The sequence below is a fragment of the Panthera leo genome, chromosome C1 (assembly GCF_018350215.1).
Source record: "Panthera leo isolate Ple1 chromosome C1, P.leo_Ple1_pat1.1, whole genome shotgun sequence".
NCBI lineage: Eukaryota > Metazoa > Chordata > Mammalia > Carnivora > Felidae > Panthera > Panthera leo.
In genome coordinates this window covers 75,352,312-75,373,696 of record NC_056686.1, presented here as the reverse complement: position 1 = coordinate 75,373,696, position 21,385 = coordinate 75,352,312, and the positions used below count along the sequence as shown (strand labels likewise).

General features: G+C 40.1%; 1 protein-coding gene and 1 long non-coding RNA gene across 14 annotated transcripts in view; one reads left to right on the top strand and one right to left on the bottom strand.

The window, feature by feature from the left end:
- The window catches only part of LRRC8B (leucine rich repeat containing 8 VRAC subunit B), a 90,460-nt gene that overhangs the window by 25,629 nt on the left and 43,446 nt on the right, over nucleotides 1-21,385 (bottom strand). For 6 of the 13 annotated variants that reach the window (XR_006206275.1, XR_006206274.1, XM_042952711.1 and 3 more), the window contains exons 4-8: nucleotides 17,616-17,696; nucleotides 15,167-15,242; nucleotides 13,948-14,051; nucleotides 10,556-12,720; nucleotides 1,217-1,346 (exon numbers count right to left, since the gene is read on the bottom strand). Coding sequence is in view for 11 of the 13 variants with exons in the window: in XM_042952711.1 (XP_042808645.1) it covers nucleotides 1,217-1,346; nucleotides 10,556-12,694 (2,269 nt within the window). In the remaining 2 variants the exon portion in view is untranslated. Of the gene's footprint in view, nucleotides 1-904; nucleotides 1,347-2,774; nucleotides 2,982-10,555; nucleotides 12,721-13,947; nucleotides 14,052-15,166; nucleotides 15,243-17,615; nucleotides 17,697-21,385 lie in introns of those variants that run through there. The other 7 variants (XM_042952710.1, XM_042952705.1, XM_042952708.1 and 4 more) reach the window with 4 other exon arrangements.
- LOC122227928 lies at nucleotides 647-21,103 on the top strand. The gene is made up of 3 exons (XR_006206277.1): nucleotides 647-736; nucleotides 3,699-3,806; nucleotides 20,732-21,103. It is a non-coding gene; the product is annotated as an uncharacterized LOC122227928 (long non-coding RNA).

Below are 21,385 nucleotides of genomic sequence, written 5' to 3'. Positions count from 1 at the left end.
GTACCCGTACAATAGCACAGCAACTAGGGAAGAGAGAGGTAGATGATGTGGCCATCCTCTTATAAGGAAACCCCCAAATATCTTAGGGCATGAAACACAAGGCTTTTGTTATCCAAAAGTAATGAGTTGCAGAGTACAAAAACATTCTGGAGCAGAATGCACACAAGTAGGAGACGCATAAGTAGCCCAAACCAAGCACATTAATAGTAAATTCTTAAAGAAATGCATGTGTTCTCTGTACCTTACAAAAATTATTCTCACAGATTTTGAATCCAAGATTATACAATAGAAAATATTTATATGCTTTACATTTAATATAAAAATTATTAGCAAATAAAAAAGGCTTTGATGATACACAAGAAGAAATTTTAGAGAATACATGAATTTTTAGGAGGCCCTGAGGAGGACATGCCCTAAGCACCCTGTCCTTTTCTATGCAAGGGCCAAAGGCAAGCACTTTCTCAGGGTTCACCACAGTTTTGTTTTTTGTTTTTTTTAGGGCTCACAGTTGTTGAGAGAAAACAAGATGGAGTAAGACTCGAGCAAGCTGGGACAGGAAGTAAAAATCAAGCCAAGAAGGAATTCTGCCAAGCACAATGCACACCCTGCCTAAAAATATTTAAGAATAAATCAAAGACAGTGTGGAGTGTACACCAAGGACATTTATATTGATGAATTTATGGGCGAGGTGATAAATACCAAAACAGGAAGTCAGTTAAAACAAGTGTGCAAATAAGTAAGTAATGGGGAATTGGGGAGGGAGATGAAAGAATGCTTAAGCTTCAAGGTAAAAACTGCAAGGGAGAGACTCAGGAATTTCATGTCCCCCATGCCACCCTCCAAGTGTACTTCTCACATCTTAATAAGTTAAAAGTCAATGATTCACAAAACTTTTAGTTCAGTGTTAACACTTTTTACCTGTTTAATGTAGGGCTAGACACTGAGTTGCTTTAAAGACATCTGGTTATAGTTAGTCATAATTGTTACCCATTTTTCATCGTTATAACTTAGGAAATTTTAGCTCTCGTTTAAAGCCCTGGGGCAAACATTTAAAAGGTATTTCCCCTTTTCGGTCAACATTTATCTAAGCACGTCTGCAAGCGTTCTGTTACAGGGAGAGGAAGAGTGTTGAGCAAATTCTCCTCGACAATCAGACAGCTCCGTTTTAGGGACTGACACCCTTCTAGTTCAGGAGGGAGTGTTTCCAGGTAATTACCAATGAGCTCCAGATGAGTAAGGTTCGACAGCTCACCCACGTGAGGGGACAAACTCATCAGGCTATTTTTCCCCAAAAGTAAACACTGCAGCTTTTTGCACTGAAACAGCCCATCTGGTAGCATCTCAATCTGGAAAGGGAAAAAAAGAAGCCAGTGAAACTGGTTTTCCATGGCCTATGATAATGCATTTATTTATTTATACCCCTACCTTTCCCCAAAAACACTTCTAGACATTTACAGGGATACATAGAACAATGACGATACATTCGAAGTAGATGGAAAAGATAAAGGAAAAGTAAGAACATCCTGCCATGAAGTCAGCACTGAGACCTACCGTGAACTTCCAAACCCTTGCTGTACACATGGGTGGGCAAAAGACTTGATTCTAAGCATTCTAACAAGCAGTCTCAAATAAAATCTAATTAGTCACATACTCATTGTCCCTAAGGAAAAAAAACCCAACAACAGTATTTCAGGAAAATCGTAATTATTCTTGGGGCGGAGTTACTGTGTAATGTAATGAGCAACATCCTCAAAAACATCGTGAGTACAGACACAAGGCTCTTTCTCAGGGTTTCAGACTACAGACTGAAAACTTTATTCTGTTAAAAGAAAAAAGTCAACAGAAGCAGAAACAGGAAGATATGATCATATATCATTTCATGCACATTTCTTTCCCCTCTATATACACACTCGTGAATATTTACCCTTCTTCCTGCTCTCTGGCAGTTTCAATTAAATCATGCAACACAAAGAAGTAATTTAAAATATGATAAACAGCCCGAAATTAGGTCAACTCCTACAGCTGTTCAAAGGAGCTGCTCCCCCTCGTGGTGGGTAGGTTGCACGTGAATTTCTAAGGGAGCCCCATTGCATACGTGAAAGATAGTTTATTGGAAAAGACATCCAGAGAAGAGCTGAGAGTAAGCATTCTCAATTCTTGGCATGCCAACCAGGCAGCGCTGGACAGCACACGCTGCAATCTACAATACTCCACATATTTATGTACCTGTGGATGGGGCATCTTTTCAACTATGAAGTAATGCAGGCTCCTTGGATCAGGAAGTGGCTTTGTTAGACAAGGGATGAAAGGGGCACTCAGGAGCTCAGTCTGCTCCTGTGTTGGGCTAACATAGCCCCACCGAGCCAGCCCTCTGCTGGAATTTCCAGGACCATCCAAAACTATCTCCTTAGAAGGATAAATACTCTCTACACAAACTAAAAAATGGTCAAACTGCATTCAAACCTGCTCATTATATTGGAAATTACCCTCTCTTCCATTCCCCACACATACACTCAATGCTGGATATCCTAGAAAACAGATCGAATGATCACCATTGCTAAGAATGGCATTCAATATAACTCATCATTGTATATCAAAATACTAGGTATAAGCAAAGGAAAGATATCTTCCCTCCTATTTCACTCCCCTTTCAAGAATGCAGATGTAAACCCCCACATCCGTGGATTTCAATGTAGACATGTAGCAGAGGGATAAGTGACAGGGGAAATGTAGCCCCTTTCTAATGCAACCTCTTCTGGTCTTATACCTGCAGCTCAGAAGTAGGGTCAGCGATGGATAAGTAGAGGAAACAATCTGTCCTCTGCAATGTGCTCAGAGTTGAGAGTGTCCATTGGTGTCTAAACAATGACTTAGGCAAACCAGTTGAATAGAGGGTAGGCTTGGCTCATTTGTATTCAGTAAATGCATGCAGAGATCCTCCTTTTGTGCCAGGCTCCCAGTTAGGTCTTGGGGTTAAAGTGCTGAGAAGACAGATGAGTCTTTAAGGACCTTGGTCTAATGCAGGGTTTTTCAACCTACAACATTGACAATTTGGGTGGGATAATTCCTTTTGTGGGGGGTACCCTGTGTATTATACACTGTTTAGCAGCATCCCGGGCCTCTGCCTACTAGATGCCAGGACTATGCCCCTCCTCAGCCATGATAATAAAAAATGTCTTCAGACAAAGTCTCTTGTGGGGCAAAGTGCCCCCATTTGAGCAGCACTGGACTAATAGGTAGGAAATACTAGACAACTTTGTGAATAATTAGTCTCTGCTGGGAAGGAGTGTCCTGCTCAGGGCTGTATCAGGGACTCCCCCATCTCCCTTCTTCAGTCAGCTTCCAGATCCCCAGCAAGTACCTTGTTTTGTTGGATTCCTTTCCACTGAATAAATACCCTGAAGCCATTGCCATCACTGTCCTGCCTGGCTATCAGCACACTACCATGTTCTCACCAAATCTTCTTTCAAATTTCTGAATCTGTGGGGCACCTGGGTGGCTCGGTTAAGCATTGGACTCTTCAAGACTGGCTCAGGTCATGATCTTGCTGTCGTGATCTCACAGTTGTGAGATCGAGCCTTGCGGCTGGCTCTGGGTTGAGCATGGAGCCTGCTTGGGATTTACTCTCTGTCCCTCCCCCGCTCACCCTCTCTCTCAAAAGAAACACACATTCAAATCTCTAAATTTGTCATTTTTAGTGACTTCTCAGCCCTCAAAGACTGGAGGAGGATTTCACAATGCGATGGGAGTGAGCTACTGGGCCAGGCCCTCATCAGAGGCCCCTCAGCTGTGCTGCTGTCATGAAAGTGAGTCAAGAGCTGTGGTTAGTGGTGCTGCTTCCTGAGTGCCAAGTGTCCACCTCAGGGACTTTCTCTCAGAGTCAGCGTCCAACTGAGGCACAAGACCCTTATTCACCTGCCTGACTTGAATTATGTTAAAGGAGGCTGGGGAGCTGTGTTAGAGACTCAAGACTTTCTTTCAATTAAGCAATTTTATACTGAAAAAAAAATCTACTTACAAACCTTTAAAAACAGTTTGCCCTGAAACTTACAAAAACACCAAAAATATTTTTCCTGGGCCAATTCATTTTATATAAAATGTTAGATAGCCTTTCTTTATACTGAATTCATGTAACATGCTCTTTACTAGACAATATACACAAGCCAAAAACGAAAAAATTACCCTAATGGACTACTGATTTCTTTTATAAGATCATAAGAAATGTTTTCAGGGTATCAGGGAGATGATAAACTTCATAAACAGAATGTTTTTATAGAACTATAATACACACACACACACACAGCTATGAAATCAACTGAAAAAAAGACAGAAATGAATAGCTACATCCTAGAATTCTCCAGCAACAAAGTATCTTTAACACAATGTAGTAGAGCCCCCAGAACATCCAGGGAAGGAAGGCCCTCCTCCTGTGTCTATTGTGGACACGGACAATGAGTACTCCCCTGTTTCCAGAGGCTGAGACCTTATTTCAGAATCCATCTCAATGTCAGATCCCACCCCCCCCGTTTTTTTCCCTGGCCATTGACACATCATCTCAGAACATGCTAACCAAATCCATAAAATCCAATTGTTTCAGGAAACAGAAATGAAATATTTCCATTTCTAAGGAGTGATGTCAAAAAGAGTACTACCGCATAAACGATTTTCTGAAGGAATTTCTACTGCCAGCCAGAAGTCTTTGCACTAAGAAAAGACATGCATTAAATTCACAAATGTCGAAATTGGAAGACCTAGGTGTAAATTGGAGTGTTTTTTAAGATTTGAGCGAAACTATGAAGTCCTCCTTTTCCTTGCTTCTCCATCACCTTCGGTACCATCATAATGCAATCACACTTTGGCATTGGGTTAGAGGTAGACGCTGCCTCCCCTTCTCCCATCCCCCGTGCCCACACAGCACTGCTTCCCACGTAACAGCATTTGGTCTGATGCACCTGTGATGCGCCAGAGCGGGCGCTGGAACACCTGCCTTCCACCCTAGGTCCATCACTAGGAGCTTCAGACTTCAGGAACATCATCCTGAGCGTCAGTTTCAGTTTCGGTAAAATGAGGGTAGTAACTAGAGCAGAGGTTGGAGAAGTTTCTCTCTACATGAGCAGGCCAGTAAATATTTTAGGCTTTGTGTTAAAAGGCAAAACTGAAAATATAATGTAGATACTTTTACAACAAGACAGAAAAAATTTCATACATTTTTCAGTGATTAAATTCAAAATATAATAACTGAGTATAAATTTTTTGTAGTATAGGCCCCTGAATGAGAGAAATGGAACTTATTCATATGGACAAATTATATGAGATTTGCATTTCATATAATTTTCATGTGAGACAAAATGTTATTTAAAAAAAATTTCCCCCAACCATTCAAAAATTTTAAAAACCATACGTAGGTCAAGGCTATATAAAAATTCAAAAAGCAGGGGTGCGTGGGTGGCACAGCTGGTTAAGCGTCTGACTCTTTTGTTTTTTAATGTTTATTTTTGAAGGAGAGAGAGACAGAGCATGAGTGGGGGAGGGGCAGAGAAGGAGGGAGACACAGAATCCAAAACAGGGGCTCCAGGCTCTGAGCTGTCAGCACAGAGACCAAAATGGGCCTCAAACCCACAAACCATGAGATCGTGACCTGAGCCAAAGTCAGCGGCTTAACTGACTGAGCCACCCAGGCACCCTGTGTCTGACTCTTGATCTTGGCTCAGGTCATGATCTCACAGTTCGTGAGTTTGAGCCCTGTGTCTGCCTTTGCGCTGATAGTGTGGAGCCTGCTAAGGATTCTGTCTCTTCTTCTCTCTGCCTCTCCCCCTGCTTGTGCTCTCTTTCTCTCTCAAAATAAATAGATAAACTTAAAAAAAAATTAAAAAGCATTCTTAGCTCAAGCGGTGGGTGGGTTTTGGTCCCAGGCTGTAATTTGCCGACTCGGTGGCCCATGGTGTTCCTCTAAGATATAAATCTTCATTTCTTGTGTTTAATTTATATTCCTACTTCTAAATCATAACTGATTAAGCCTTTTTATGGGGTTTTATTTCTTGATTGTACTCTCCCAACCCTTCTAAATGCTGCAATCAGAGCCTCTTTCGAAGGAACTAGTTCAAGTCTGACCCCAGCTACTATCCAATGAACTCAAACTTGAACTTGACTCGCAAACTTAAAAGCATTCTCCATTCTGACGCACCTTCTAAATGCTCTCATCTCTTATTGCATCTGAGCCTGCCTGTTGTAATCCTCTGCACATGACCTCTGTCCTTTTACATTTCCCCAACCCCTCGTCCTCAGGAACACTCCTCTCAAGAGTTACTGTAAAAAAGAACATCTTGGGGCGCCTGGCTGATTCAGTCAGTAGAGCATGCACTCTTGATCTTGGGGTTGAAGTTTGAGCCCTACACTGGGTGTAGAGATTACTTCAAAATAAAATCTTGGGATGCCTGAGTGTCTCAGATGGTTAAGTATCTGACTCCTGATTTCGGCTCAGGTCATGATCTCATGGTTCACAGGTTTGAGCTGCACATTAGGCTGTGCCCTGGCCGGGTGGAGCCTACTTTGGATTCCTTTCTCTCTCTCTCTCTCTCTCTCTGCCTCTCCCCTGCTTGTGCTCCCTCCTTCTCTCTCAAAAGAAATAAATTAAAAAATAAAAAAAAAAAACCTAAAATATTTAAGAGTATCTTGCTCAAATACGTTTGGTAAACGTTGCATGTCATGTCTCTCTTAGAGAAGCACAATGCATATTCAAATACTAAAGGCTCTGAGGAATCCTGCAGCAAAAAATATGACAAAAAGAAGTGTTTAGTGTTCTGTGTGGTAACACTGATTACTACCTTGTGGAAGAAACTCTAGAGTGCCCTCTCTGGGAATGTCTGTCATTTGGGGGATGCCCAGTATCTTCAATGTCTGGAGAATTCCCTACCTTATCTTGGTGGGAAGCAGAGTCCACTTCCCACTGGGGGGACTGACAACACCAGATTCTAGTGTTCCCAGGTCCCTTACAGCTTGAGTGTGGGTGGGCGTTCATAAGCTCTCAGACTTGGACTTTAAATTGGGGCTACTGTCACAAAGCAGCAGAAACCATGAAGAACCTATTTTGTGGGAGGGCAAGGGGTGCATTAGCAGCAGCATCTAATTTTCAGGGGCAATGCTGTGCCCAGTGCTGGTATGGTCAACGGCAGGGTATCCTCACCATTTTGCTTTTGTGCTATAATTTTGGCCTTTTGGCTATCTGACTCTATGCTTGATTGCTTTCCAAGCTCAATTATTCAGACTTTTCAGTGATAATATGACATTTCAATAAATGTCTTTTCTACTAAACCACAGAGAGTATTTGTTGCCTCCATCCATGAACCTGGTATACTCCCCAACTTTTTAGAAGAGTATTTTAAAACCTCTTCCTTCAGGAATCTTTACTAACTTCTATTCCAAATGGAGAGATCAACTACATTTCTGAGACTATGCATACCTAAATATTTATGCATCCAATTTGATGTTTTATTTTCTAATTTTAATAAATATTTTGGTCTACCTCATAGAATCTTAAGAATTTCAAAGTTAGAAGGAAACTTGAAACTGAAGCATGAATCCCTGATTCCCTTTAACAATATTCCTACCAAATAGTTGACGACCCATATCTGGACAGTTTTATTCATAAGAAAACCAGGGCACCTGGGTTGCTCAGTTGGTTAAGCATCTGAGTCTTGGTTTCAGGTCAGGTCATGACCTTATGGTTCATGAGATTGAGCCCCTCATTGGACTCTGTGCTGACAGTGCAGAGCCTGCTTGGGATTCCTTCTCTCTCTATTTCTGCTCCTCCCCCGCTCATTCTCTCTCTCTCTCTGTCTCTCTGTCTCTCTTAAAATAAACAAATAAACTTAGAAAAAAAGAAGAAAATAAAAATCATTTCTCCCTTCTCAAAGGTTCAATTTTTGGACAAGATTTCGGGAAACATGAGAAATCTTTTCCTGCTTGTCTTGGTTCAAACACTCATGGTTACTTGCAAGAAGATTTCTTTTCTATTAAGTGTTCCAAATATTTAAAGACCAATAGCATGGACTATTCTTTTCCCTTCCCTCCCCAATACTTCCTATTATTAGGCTGTTCCATCAGAGAACTTTTCATCTCTCTGGCTGCTGTCTTCTGAGTGAGTTTCACTTTCTCCATATCCTGATTAAATAAGTCTCTTCAGAGTTCTGAGGACAGTGTCCTTCAACCATTCAAAGGTGTCATGGTCATTGCTATGGCTCTGGGATGCTTAGCAATTGCTGATTATCAGACTTCTTTAAAAAAAAATTTTTTTTTTTAAGAGAGAGAGAGAGAGAGAGAGAGAGAGAGTGAGTGAGTGGGGAAGGGTCAGAGAGAGAGACACAGAATCTGAAGCAGGCTCCAGGCTCTGAGCTGTCAGCACAGAGCCCGATGCGGGGCTTGAACTCATGAGATCATGACCTGAGCTAAAGTTGGATGCTTACCTGACTGAGCCACCCAGGTGCCCCTGCTTATTAGACTTCTGAGATAACCCAGCCTAAGATATCATTCTACTTTGGCCATAAACTGCCTTCACCATAGGACTTTACATGTCAACCAAGTATCTTCCCTAACTCAAAATAAAATGTGTCTGATACTCGCACCTAGTTTCTCTTTCACATATGGTCAAGAAGTCAATAAACTTGGTGTCAAAAGTACCAATGGTCTTAAGGTTTTATTACATTAAATTAGGAAAAAACATTAACCTGCCTATACATTTAAGTAATTCATGGCCAGCTAACAATTTAATCAGCTTCAACTTTCAAAAATTCATGTAGTGATATAACTATACAACAACTAGTGGAACCATTGCCTTTCAAAATAATTATTAATAATTTTTTAATTTTTGATTTAACAATGGGAAAGTATAACCAAAATATTAATATTAATCTACTGCATAATTAAACAACACTAATGATAAATCTCTAGACCTGCAGTTTTCAAAGTATGGTCACCACACCAGCAGCATCAGCTTCATCTGGGATTTTGTAGAAATGCAAACTCTTGGACCCTACACACCAAACCTGCTGAATCAGAAACTCTGGGAGTGGGGTCCAGCAATCGGTGTTTTAACAAGCCCTTCAGGTAATTCTGATGAACACTGCTAATCTAGATCAACCCTCAAGGAGTTTTACAGCCTCCTAATCCTTTAAGTCCTTAAGATTTCTCAGGGGCGCCTGGGTGGTTCAGTCAATGGAGCGTCTGACTCCTGGTTTCAGCTCAGGTTATGATCTCACGGTTCGTGAGTTCGAGCTTGCTTGGAATCCTCTCTCTCCCTCTCTCTCTGCCCCTCTCCTTCTCACTCTCTCTCTCAAAATAAACTTAAAAAAAAAAAAAAAGACCTGAAGATTTCTCATTTATTTTAGAATGGGCTCTAGCTTCTTGCATATATGAGTCAAATCAATTTTCTAAAAACTGGCATGAATTTTGCTCTCATTCCTCAACTTTTTGGTGTTTTTCCAATCCATGGTTTTTGAAAATAATGTCTGGTGATTAATATGTTTATTAGCCAACAGCATGCTCATAGCTATATTTAGCATGAAATACGAATTACAAAAAGTCTAAGAGATAGTACATTTTGGGTGGGGTAGAAGGAAGTAGTTCCCATTTTCTACTACTGGAAGACCACTTTCATCTTTTGGCAGACCTGATTTCTGAAAGATTATTTTTCTTCTTCCCATAGGGGCATTACCATCACTCTCTTGCCCTTTTGGCTAGCATGATTTTTTTTTTTTTTTCTTTTTCTTCCTCCTTCACATTTTAACCTAGGAAACTAGTCATTTATTTTGTTTTTTCTTGTTTCAGTGAAGTCAAGTTTTCCTTAACTTGGCTTTACTGTTGCAAATTATGGTTCATTTTTAAAGTATGGATGCTGGAAAAAGCTTCTAAGAAGCCCTAGTGTTGCATTATAGAACCAGGCCTTTCATTTTGAATTGTCTTTCTAGACATGCATGTAGATTTCCAGTTTTTCTTACTGCATCACAAAAAGGATTTATGAATAATTCATGATCCCAGTATTTTTAACAAAAAGTTCTTCTCCTGTGACAGATTTGGAAAGCTAAAAACTTTTATGAAGCTTCCTAAATACTTAAGATCTTTCCAGAATGAAAAGTAAGCTCTGTTACAATTAGTTTAAAATACTTCAGCTGTGATGTTTATGTGAAAAATTGGGGACAGAGAATAAAGAGAACATTCGTTGAGCATTACTATGTGCTAGGAACTGGTGCTTTAACTAGATAAATATAAATATAAATATAAATATAAATATAAATATAAATATAAATATAAATATAAATATAAATGTAAATATGATTTTTTCTTCTATAAAATTTCCATCACAACTTATCAGTTAGATTAAAAACTGATGCTCAGTGTTTTGGTAATTTGCCCACGGTCACATATCTGGTAAGTGGCAGACAGGCCAGGCTCAGAGGATGCTTAGTATGACTACAAGTCCATTTTCTTTACCCGCATTATACGCTACAACAACACACGCTCAAAACACCAGCTAAATGAAGGCAAGAACAGATATACTTACATTGTTGTTGGTCACAGCAAAGTACTGCAAATTACTCAGATACTGGATTTCTTCTGGAATGAAGGTCAGATGGTTATAGCTTAGATCCAAATAATGTAGTTTGGTGCATAGGAAAAGCTGTAGGGGCAGATTCTCAATATTATTATGGTTCAAAGAGAGCTGCTCTAGATTAGATAGTGCCCCAATCTGGGCAGGAATATAAGCAATGTTATTGTGCCACAACTTTAAGCAGGAAAGGTTCTGGAGATGCTGAAAGCTAATGATCTCTTCCACGGTTTTAAGGTTATTTTCTTTTAGGTCTAACTCATGCAAATTGTTCAGACTGAAAATGGAGTGTGGGATGCGTTCCAGGTCACAGCTGATAAGCTCTAGGCTTTTCAGATTGACCATCTTTTTCAAGTTGTTCAACACAACCAGCTTGCTTCCCTCATTATCAAGGGATAACTTCTGCAGAGAAGGCAGGAGGTCTGTAATGACCTGAGGGATCCGGGAGAGGCTGCTCTTCAAGTAGAGGGTCCTCAGGTTTTTTAAGTCCTGAAAGCCCTCCAATTGCATGGTACTCAACTGCTCAGGTAGAACACAGCCCGACAGATAAAGTTCTTTGAGATTCTTCAGGTGAAATACCCAGCGTGGGATCTTCCCCATTTCAGTAAATTTCAGGCGGAGGATTTTTAAATTCTCCTCCAGAAAGCCCAGCGCTGGATGGTCTACCACCAGGGACGAATGGTACACATGAAGCTCCTTGAGGTTGACCAGCTGCGAGACTGTGGAGGGCAGCTTGACCTCCGGGATAAGCTCCAGGCTGAGCACTTCGATTTCTGTCAGCTCAAAGACGTTGTCTGGAAGACCATTTAGCATAAAAAGGTGCAGTTCTACCTTGTCCTGGGAATTTTTCACAAGCTTACTTTTCAGTTTCTCAACCGTCCATTCGTTATTGAGGTTGATCTGTTTTAGTTTGTTCTCACTGACCTCCGAGAGGAATATGGAGAAGCGTTTAGAATAAAGAGGATCATATTGATCGGCCAGATGGAGGATGAAGGCGAAGTCATTCTTGACGTCAGGGATATCGCTGTAGTTGCTTTTCTCTCTCAACGCCTCAAAGGAATATTGCTTCAGAGAACTCCTCAGCATCCACCACAAGCTGTAAGAGGAGGTGAGACCGTAAAGTATAACCAAAATGACATAAAATGAAGCCAGGACCTTAAATATTTCTGCCAAGGAGTAGACACACTGGTAGCGCTTGTATCCTGTAAAAGCCTGCACGTCAATGGAACAGTCGATTTCCAGAGTGATGTAGGTTAGGAAATATGGAACATAAGTTATGATGAGGATGAACAAGATGACTTTCACTATGATCTGCTTCAGATACACTCTATAAATGATGTCCTTCTGCTCCACATGCATGCGGAACCTTTTCACTTTTTCAAAGATGGCTTTGGCCTGTTCGCCCTCCTTCTTGTCCAGGACGCTAGAAGTTGGGCTTTCGATGCTGGCCGACTCCAAGCCAGGCTGTGGGTAGGGCAATGACTGCTTGCTGGAATCGACGTCGGCTGAACACCCTGAGGACGAAAGCAGAACCTTGGACTTGGAGAGCGTCAGGGGCCTCACTGACTGCTCGGCCACCGTTTCGGACAGGGCACGCGTGGTCCACGGGGAGTCGAAGCACTTGTGAAGGATGGCCACAAAATGCTCGAGCCTGGAACTGGTACTCGGGTAGTGAAGCCAAAAGTTGCTGCAGGCTGCAAAGATGAGTGTGTGCAAGAGCACCAGGTAAGGGAAAAACTTGGCGAACCAATGGAGCTGTTTCTCGTAACAGACAGCATCGATGTAGGAGTACTGCTGTCGGTGGAGGTCATTCTGGATTCTCAGGGGAAGCGGGAGCGGCGTCCCAGGATCAGAGGATGTGTTTGCGCTGGCTTTCAGGAGGTCCCAAGGCACGGCACAGTGATTGTCAAATTCCACCTTACATGGAAGACAGCACAGAACCCTGCTCTGTGTAAGCTGGAGAGCTCCGGCCAGCACGGCCACCAGCAGCATGATCAGGGTAATGTAATACCAGAAGACGTCCCACCATGGTTTTAGGATGTGATAAGATGACTGGGCGTCTGCTAAACATTTCAGCTCTGTTAGCGTAATCATGACTTTCCCTTGTAGGAGTACGGAAACTGGGAGAGGAAAATAAAAGAAAAACCACTGAAGCGAGTATCCAAAATAAGCATTTAACTCTAATGCTTGTAGGTACCCAAGTAGGATCTAGCTCAGGGACAAAATCTGGGAGGCAGGGCTGATCAAAGGATATAAATGTCTTCTGGTTTCATTTGAAACCTTAGGCCATCCCAACTGTGCACTATAAAGTCCTTCAGATGAGACACCATTTAGTGATAGCCAGACTGGATCTATAAAGGTATTTAGCGCAGATTGTGAAGCAACTATCTAGTTTCCTCCTGGATCTTGACTCCATCCCAAGCTATTAAAAACCAGAAGCCATATTTTATGCCTTCCAAATGGTCTGAGTAAGCTCTTTTCCACATCCTGTCCCACACCTGGCGCATCAGTTACAGCCTAAGAGTTGTGTTTCAACCACCATGGGGAAGCTCTTTTGAGCAAGCACTGCTTTACGTAGTTATCCCTTAGGATTAGAGGGATCTACCAGTTCTACATTCAAAACAAACTGTAAGTTAATGCATTATCTCCTTTCCCCCCAAGCTCTTGCTTTGTAACTTAAGTTCATGTCCCACTTAGAGTATTTAAAAGCTGATGAAGCAACACTAGTGGCTGAACACGGGATAGGGAAGAAAAACTCAGAACATGCTACTATGGGAGGATTCTCACTCGTGGTTAAGTTTTGATGGCAAATAACTAATAGGATAAATAAGTAAGAGTATACTCTATTACTAAATTATTTTTTGCCTCAGAAAAACAAGAGGTAGATTTTCCATTTTCACATTAAAAAGTATTCAGGCAGTGTTCCTTACAGAAATGATTTATGTAACGTTCAACCTTATATAAATCAATTGTTTAAAAAATTGCTAATTAGTAAAATCCGGACAACCTATAAAATGGCACAGAGTACGAGAAATAAAAGGAAACATTTGGGTCTAATAACATATCTAGTAAGAAAAAAGAAGAAAAAAATCACAGCAGCATGGTTTTTTAATGGATAAAGAGAATGAACCAAATCATCTCTAAGGACACCGCCAGCCTCAAAGTTTATGGCTGAATTTGTCCCCTTAAAGGTCCTGAAAGTTAAATTCATTTAAGACATGAGACTGAAATTGCAAAAGAATATAAACACAAATAGAGATAAGGGTATTCAGACAGCGGTTATTCATTCAACAAAGAACACAAGTCAACATTGATCAAAATAAAGTACTTTAAATATTTACACTTACTGGATGAAAAAAAAAATGAATCCAATAAGTTGACTGTGCTTCAATCAGGAGGCCGACACCTTTTGAAATTTCTTAGACACACCATCTCTGTGTTTGTCTTCATTCTGTGAGAAAGCACAGATATCTTATAATAGCTGCAGTATTTCAAACAAAATTGGAAACACTGTCTTCAGAGACCCTCTCCATCATAAGACACGATATGGCAAATAGATTTTCATAGATCAGTTTACTTTTCACACTAGAGGACATTTTGGCAAGGTATATATAGACAGGACCCCACCCATATATGAGATCATACTCAGCCCCTGAATTCCTTTAGGTTACAGAGAAGTTTCCACAGAAACTTAGATGTTAATGTATTTTAAAATGCCATATTTACAACACTTAGATGAACACTTAGCTTTTCCAAGCAGCCTACATATGTTAATTTCTCTCATTCAGTCCTCATACACAGTTGGTCTTATTTGCATTTATCAGATGGCCTGTCAAACCATGTAGTTTCTGCATCCTAATTTAAAACCACACATCTCTCCAAATAAGACTCGGTGCTCTTCAAATTTAGCCTACTGATTTCATTAGAAATAATCACAAGTTAATAACTTTTGAAGACACGGCTCAGAAATTTGCTGAAATTCTCTGAAGTTATGATATTATTAAATGTAGCTACCCTTTATATTAGCTTTTTTTTAAACTTGTAGGTTAATAAAAGCCATTCTTAGCATCTACTTCAAACAATCACTTGCAATAATTTAAATTACATATACATCGATCAGTTTGAAATATGAGGATATTCTAAAACATATAAAAATTTTAATTTGGTATGAAAATTGCCTATGGAACTTCTGAAGAGCTGCTGGGAATGTTTATATAGTTGCCCCAAAGATATAATCCTTTTTGGGTTTATCAAGTACTTGAAACCCAGCTCAGTGTACTAACCCCAAATTGCATTCAAGATATTTTTAGTAATACTCTTGTAATCTCGTCATTTTCAAAGATCAAAAAGTTGGGCATGTCTGAAATTTACTTTGGATTTACCAATCCATGTGCAAAGCCTACTTTATAACTGCCATCCCGTATCAAATTATTTTGCAGGCCAGAAAGCAGAGTTAGTGTGTACGACAATCTAGCTGTGACTAATTCATATTTAGATACGACCAATGGAGTATGAGTTTCTCATTCACAATTCATTTTTAAAAGGCTTACAACATATGATACACACCTGCATTTATGTGCAGCAAGCATGATAAAATATTTGAGGTGTGAAACATTTTACATATTCTTCCATTGCACTGGGTCTGTAATATATCCGGAAAGAATATATTACATAATTCCAGAGTGCTTCTCAGCCATTCCGATATTTATTATACAACACAGTTTCCTTTAAATATTGTAAACACATTTTCTACTTTAAACACAGTATTTCTATGAAACAGAGTCACAAACCTCCAACTATAGTACTATTTTAAAACACATATTTTAAAATAATCAATATGAGAAACTACTATAACTAATCCATTAGAGAACCACAACAAACTACAGGTTTACTATATTTATACTAATTTAAATTTATTAGTAAAGAATTTTTTCCTGTTTGCCTTTTTAAGAACTATAAATTTTCCCTCTAATCTCCTAACTCGGATTTTCACTGAGGGGTTCCTTGTCAATAAGAGCAAATAAAAATACACTGTTTAAAATCTAATATCTGTCTTTCTACTTTCAAAGCACTTTCATTTACATTAATTTGTTTCATATAATAAACCATTAGATATATTATTACTCTTCACATTTTAAAACATGGAAATAAAGCAGGCCCAGAGGAGTTATCCTGTCCAAAGCGACAAAACTGGCAAGAAATAGTTCCAGTTAGAATGGAGGTCTTCAGACTCAAATCTCAAGCCTCGTCCACACTGGAAACAAGATCACATTATCATTAAATCCAATTAACTGTGCCACTCAGTTCTCTCAAAGGTTAAAGAAATCGCTAAATATTTATCTCTTTTCCCCAATTGCAGTAGACTAAATATTTTGTCCCCCTAAAATACATATTTTGAAATCCTAACCCCCAAAGTGATAGTATTAGGAGGTGAAGCCTTAGGTCATGAGGGTGGGATTAGTGCCTTTATAAAATGGACCCCACAGGGCTCTCTTGCCCCTTCCACCATTTGAGGACACAGCAAGAAGGTGGCGCCTATTAACTAGGAAGTAAGATCTCATTAGAATCTGCCAGTGCCTAGGTGCACCTGGATGCACCGTTGGTTAAACGGCCAACTTCAGCTCAGGTCATGATCTCACAGTCTGTGGGTTCAAGCCCTGCATCGGGCTCTGTGCTGACAGCTCAGAGCCTGGAGCTGCTCTGGATTCTGTCTCCCTTTCTCTCTGCCCCTCCCTCCCTCATGCTCTGTCTCTCTCTCTCTCTCTCTCTCAAAAATGAATAAACATTAAAACAAACAAACAAACAAAAAAAAACCAAAACAAAACATCTGCCAGAGCAGTGCCTTGATCTTGAACTTCCCAGTCTCTAGGAACTGAGAAATAAATATGTCTGCTGTTTAGGTCACCCAGTCCATGGTAATTTGTTGTAGCAGCCCGAACAGACTAAGACATCAATTTACCCCAACAATTGCATTGTAACTTGGTTCTATTTTAGTCTTTTGAAAAACAAAAGATATAAATGTACAGTTTCCTGAAATGTCCCCTATAACATAATATATAATCTACTTTCTCAGCTGAACTTTTTCTACCAAACATTTTCCACTGAACTAAGATTCAATGTATAAATAGATAGCATCCAAATCTAATGATGTATGAAAGGTCTCAAGCATTCCTATATATTAAATGATGTTAACTTTTTCTAACGGAAGTTTTTAACTCGAGAGCTAGAGCATAGCTGTCCTTTGTCATTACAAAATTTAATACTGTTTGTGTGTCTAGGAAATTTTTTCCAGACCATATTTTTGCAAACAATGAGGATTCAATCTAAATCAGATCTCTATTTCTAATATACAAATGCACTAAATCAGTTCAAAGACACAATGTTAAGAGTAAAGGATTTTGTGGTCCTAATCCCATTCCTTTAGCTTTTAAACCTCATTAAGAAATCATAAAAGCTTTTCAAAGCACATGAATTCATTTGACAATCTCACCCCAAAGTCTCTAGGATTGAAACAAAAACACTCAAGTTAGGCATCTTGTCTTCCCACTAGTCCTTATTTTACTTTGAAAGCTTTTCCAAAATAACCAGTGAAAAAATAAACAAATGATGATCAGATGGTATTTAGAGTCATTCTATGCAGAGAACTGGACACTACTTCAAAGATCTCTGTCTCTGACCCCAGGCAGGATATAACCAAACAATTCAAAATGGGGTTTCTCTCTGCTCTAACTGCAAATTGACTTAGAGATTGCCTTATATCCCTTCAAAATGTTTAGTACTACTTCTCAACAAGAGGTTTCTTGGGTCTAACGTATATCCAACTGAAGTTTAAATTCACCTCTTGGAGCTCTCTCTCTGGGAAATAGTGTGTCAGTACCCCTGATAATTTGTTCCATTTCTTCAGACTAAATAGCCCCTTGAACCGTTCTTCAGAGATCTGATGATTGTTCAGCATTTCTCAAGTATTTAAATGATCACTAGCAAGACACATGATATGCCAGCTTATGTCCCTTACCAGTTGCTTCAGATCTTGTCAGTGGAGTAATTTTCAAGTGACAAACACCCTTTCCAAATTTAGTTGTAGTTTTGAGACTTCCTAGAAGGAATTAAGATTTACATAGTAAAGTGTATCTTCAACATTAATGCTCATAAAAATCATTGGAGAGCGTATTAAATCGCAGAGTGGTAGGTCCCACCCTCAGAGTTTCTGATTCATTAGGTCTGAAGTAGTCCTCAAGAATGTGTCTAACAAATTTCTAGTTAATGTTGATGCTTCCAGTAGGTAGAGTAACCATTTTTTGAGAATCTAAGACAGTGGTTTTCAGTTTGGGCTTCACATTAGAACAACCCGGAGCAGTTTAAAAAACCTCAAATCCAGGGGCACTTGGGTGGCTCAGTCGGTTGAGCATCTGACTCCTGATTTCAGCTCAGGTCATGATCCCAGGGTGGTGGGATTGAGTCCTGGCGGGAGGTGGGGGGGTGGGGGGGAGTCCATTCTGAGTGTGAAGCTGGCTTGAGGTTCTGTCTCTGTCTTTCTCCCTCTGCCCTTCTCCCCCACTTGCGTGCACTCTCTCTGTAAAACAAAAACAAAAACTCAAATCCAAGCCCTTCTCCTATGATTGGTCAAGCAATTCAACTGGTCTAGCTGAGACCAGTACTTTTTGTTTGTTTGTTTTTTCCAAATTTCCCCAGGAGGAGAAAGCTCACAAGACAGACTGACAATGAAATATCTGGGGAAAGTACTGTCCTTTTAACCCTTCCTGGAAGTTTCACTAGGTTATCTAGAGTGCCTCCCCCTCTCTGCAGACTACGAGTAACAGCTACCAGCAACTCCACAAACTCTTCAGAGACCTGAGACCCCAGGTGTGCGAAGCAGTAGGTCAGAGAGTCATTGAGCTATAGAGATTTGCAGGGTGGATTTGAAGAGGAAGCAGAAAGAACAAAACCCAGCCAAAAGGTATTTAAATTGCGTAGGCTGGAAGCAATGAGGGAAAATTTTGCAATGCACTGGAAAGAAAGCAATGAATGAAATAGTCACTGTAAATGAAAATTCAACACCATTTAGCAACATCAAACAGAGGGGTCCATGGAGAAGCAGGAGTCAAATGGATTCACATTTTGAGTCTATGGTATTACAGTATCCTCCACAGTTTCTAGCATGTGGTGTACGACAAATATTTGTACAATAAAAAATTGAACATATCAGAAGGCAGGAAATAATATGGTCAGATGTTAGGCAGGGTATATCTAAGGTAATTGGGCATTTCCTGAGACAGACTAGAACACAGCCACATGTAGACAGGAAGGATTTGGGCTAACTCTTCTGCATATTCTAAAGCCAAACAGCTTAAAAAAACAATAGTGTTTTATTTCTCATGATTCTGTGGGTGGTTCTTTCACTTCATGGTACTGGCTGGCACAAAGTGGCTGGAAGGTCCAGAATGTTCTCATTCATCAGGCGGGTAGCTGGAGCTGCCTGCTGGCTGGCACTTCCAGTGAGACTCCTCATGGCTGTTTCAGGGTCCTCACATAGACGGTGGTTGGGTTCCAAGATGGCGCATCCCAAGCACAAAGGTGAAAAATTGCAGTTCTTTTATGGCCTGGCTCTCAAAGCTACGGTGTCACATCCACTCCATTCTATCAGCCAAAGGAGCCATAGATCCAGCCCAGATTCCAGGGAATGGGAAACGTCACTTCTCAATGGGAGGGGTGGCAAAGGATGGGCAGCTCTGCTTAACCTTCCCTGGTCTCTCTGCCCACAAACGTTGTGAAGTCCTCCTACATGCAAAGCACACTCACCCTCTTCCAAGCCCCTAAAAATTTCGTCCAACTCTGGTATCGAGTTCAGGCTTGAAGTCCAGGATCTTGTCGTCTAAATTAAGTAGAGGAGCCTGTGGGACAACATTCTTAAGGTCCTTGGAAGCCCTGTTATCTAGTTAAGAAGCCCCAGGAGGCACAGACTTACATCTTTTTGAAGTCATAATATAGGGTCTTGCCGCTATGCCTTTGCTTTCATTTGTACCTTGAGATTAAGTTTTATTGGCAGTATTGCTCTGGATCTGTTCTTTCCACCTGAGGCCATTTCTTACTTTGAGTACCTTTTCATTGAGTCGAGAAGCAGGGAATGAGAAACAGTTTTATTTACAACCCTAGAAAATTCTGGATTGGAAACACATCCTCTAAAGTCTACTTAAAATCTGGACAGTTTCTTCTTTAATTCATCTCTCTTTTGCAATACTTTGGTCATGAGTGGTTAAAAAAGTCATTTGACGCTTCCAACATTCTGCTAGAAAATCCCCTAAGCTGGATATACAAATCCACTGGGTTCATTTTCCATCTTCCGTGTTATTGGACATACAAGTCTTGTCAGTTTTCCTGTCAGTATGAAACAAGGGTACTGTTTTATATCCTCAAAAAGCAATTTCTTCATCGCCCTACCAGCTACCATTAATAGTTGTCTTACTTCCCTTCAGACCTTCACTGTCACCTGGTCTCAAAGCCAATGCCAGATGTTTTGTTACGGCAGCACCTCACTTCTGGGTACAAATTTTTGTTTTAGTTCTTTACTGCTATGCCAAAAAAAAAAAAAAAAAAAAAAAATCCGAAACTTCGTGGCTAAAACAACCATTTATCATTTCTCATGATTCTGTGGGATGATGAAGCAGTTCTGTTCACATGGTGTTGACTGGAATGCTGGGAGGGCTGTAAGTTCTAAAACACCTCAGTCACAGGACTGGCATTTGGGTTGTCTGCTGGTCTACAGCTCAGCTTAGGCTAATGACCAGAGGCCCGGCCACTACTCCATATGGCTGTTCAGGCTGTCCCACAGCAAGGCAGCTAAGTTCTAAGGAACACTGCAAGCACACAATAGCAGAAGCTACACACTTCCTTAAATTCCAGCCTTAGAAATAACTCCACACCATCTCTGCTATGTTTGAGTGCTCAAAAAGGGTAACAGGACCAGCCCAGATTTTTAAAGGGAAGGGTAACAGACCCCAACTGGAACATTTACAGACATCTTTAATTCACCATAGGGACTCAAGAATATTTAAGTAGTAGATACGCCATAGAAGTGAATTAACTCTTTGAGAGAAAGAATTGAGTGAATGAAGAACAAAATCTCTTTCCTAGATAATAAATCCCATGAGGAAGAACTCTCAGACCAAGAGGAACAAAGGGGGAGAAAGAAGCTGGGTCAGTGAGATAAAAGAAACGCGGTGTTTCTGGAGCACAGAAATTCAAGGAAAGAGTCTGACATCATGGTTGATAACAAAGAGAAACCAAAGGAAAAATGTGCTGCGTAACTAGCATTCTGCAGCTTCTTACCAAAAGCTGTACAGTGGCAATGGGTCTCTGAAACAATCGTAAATAATATTCTAAATCCTAGGAAAATTAATCATCTGAAGCCCCAGAAGACACTTGCTGAATATGACAACACCATGGTAATAACTCTAGAACTCCTTATTAAATCTGAGTTGTTCTGAACTTAAAAAACAAGTAACAATAACAATAAATAATAACTAACAACAATAAACAAAAAACAGTAACTCTAGAACTCCTTATTAAATCTGAGTTGTTCTGAACTTAAAAAAGTAAAACGTGGTTTTACTTTTCCTTGTTTCTAACAGTTACAGAACACACAATTCATTTAACGTAGATGGCGACTGTCCTTTCAGGAAAAGACATCTCAATTCTTTGATGAGTTCAGTAAGCTACCAAATTCTCTAGAATCCATTTAAAATGAAAGAAGTTGCAGTCACATTATAATATTAACACTAGCACATA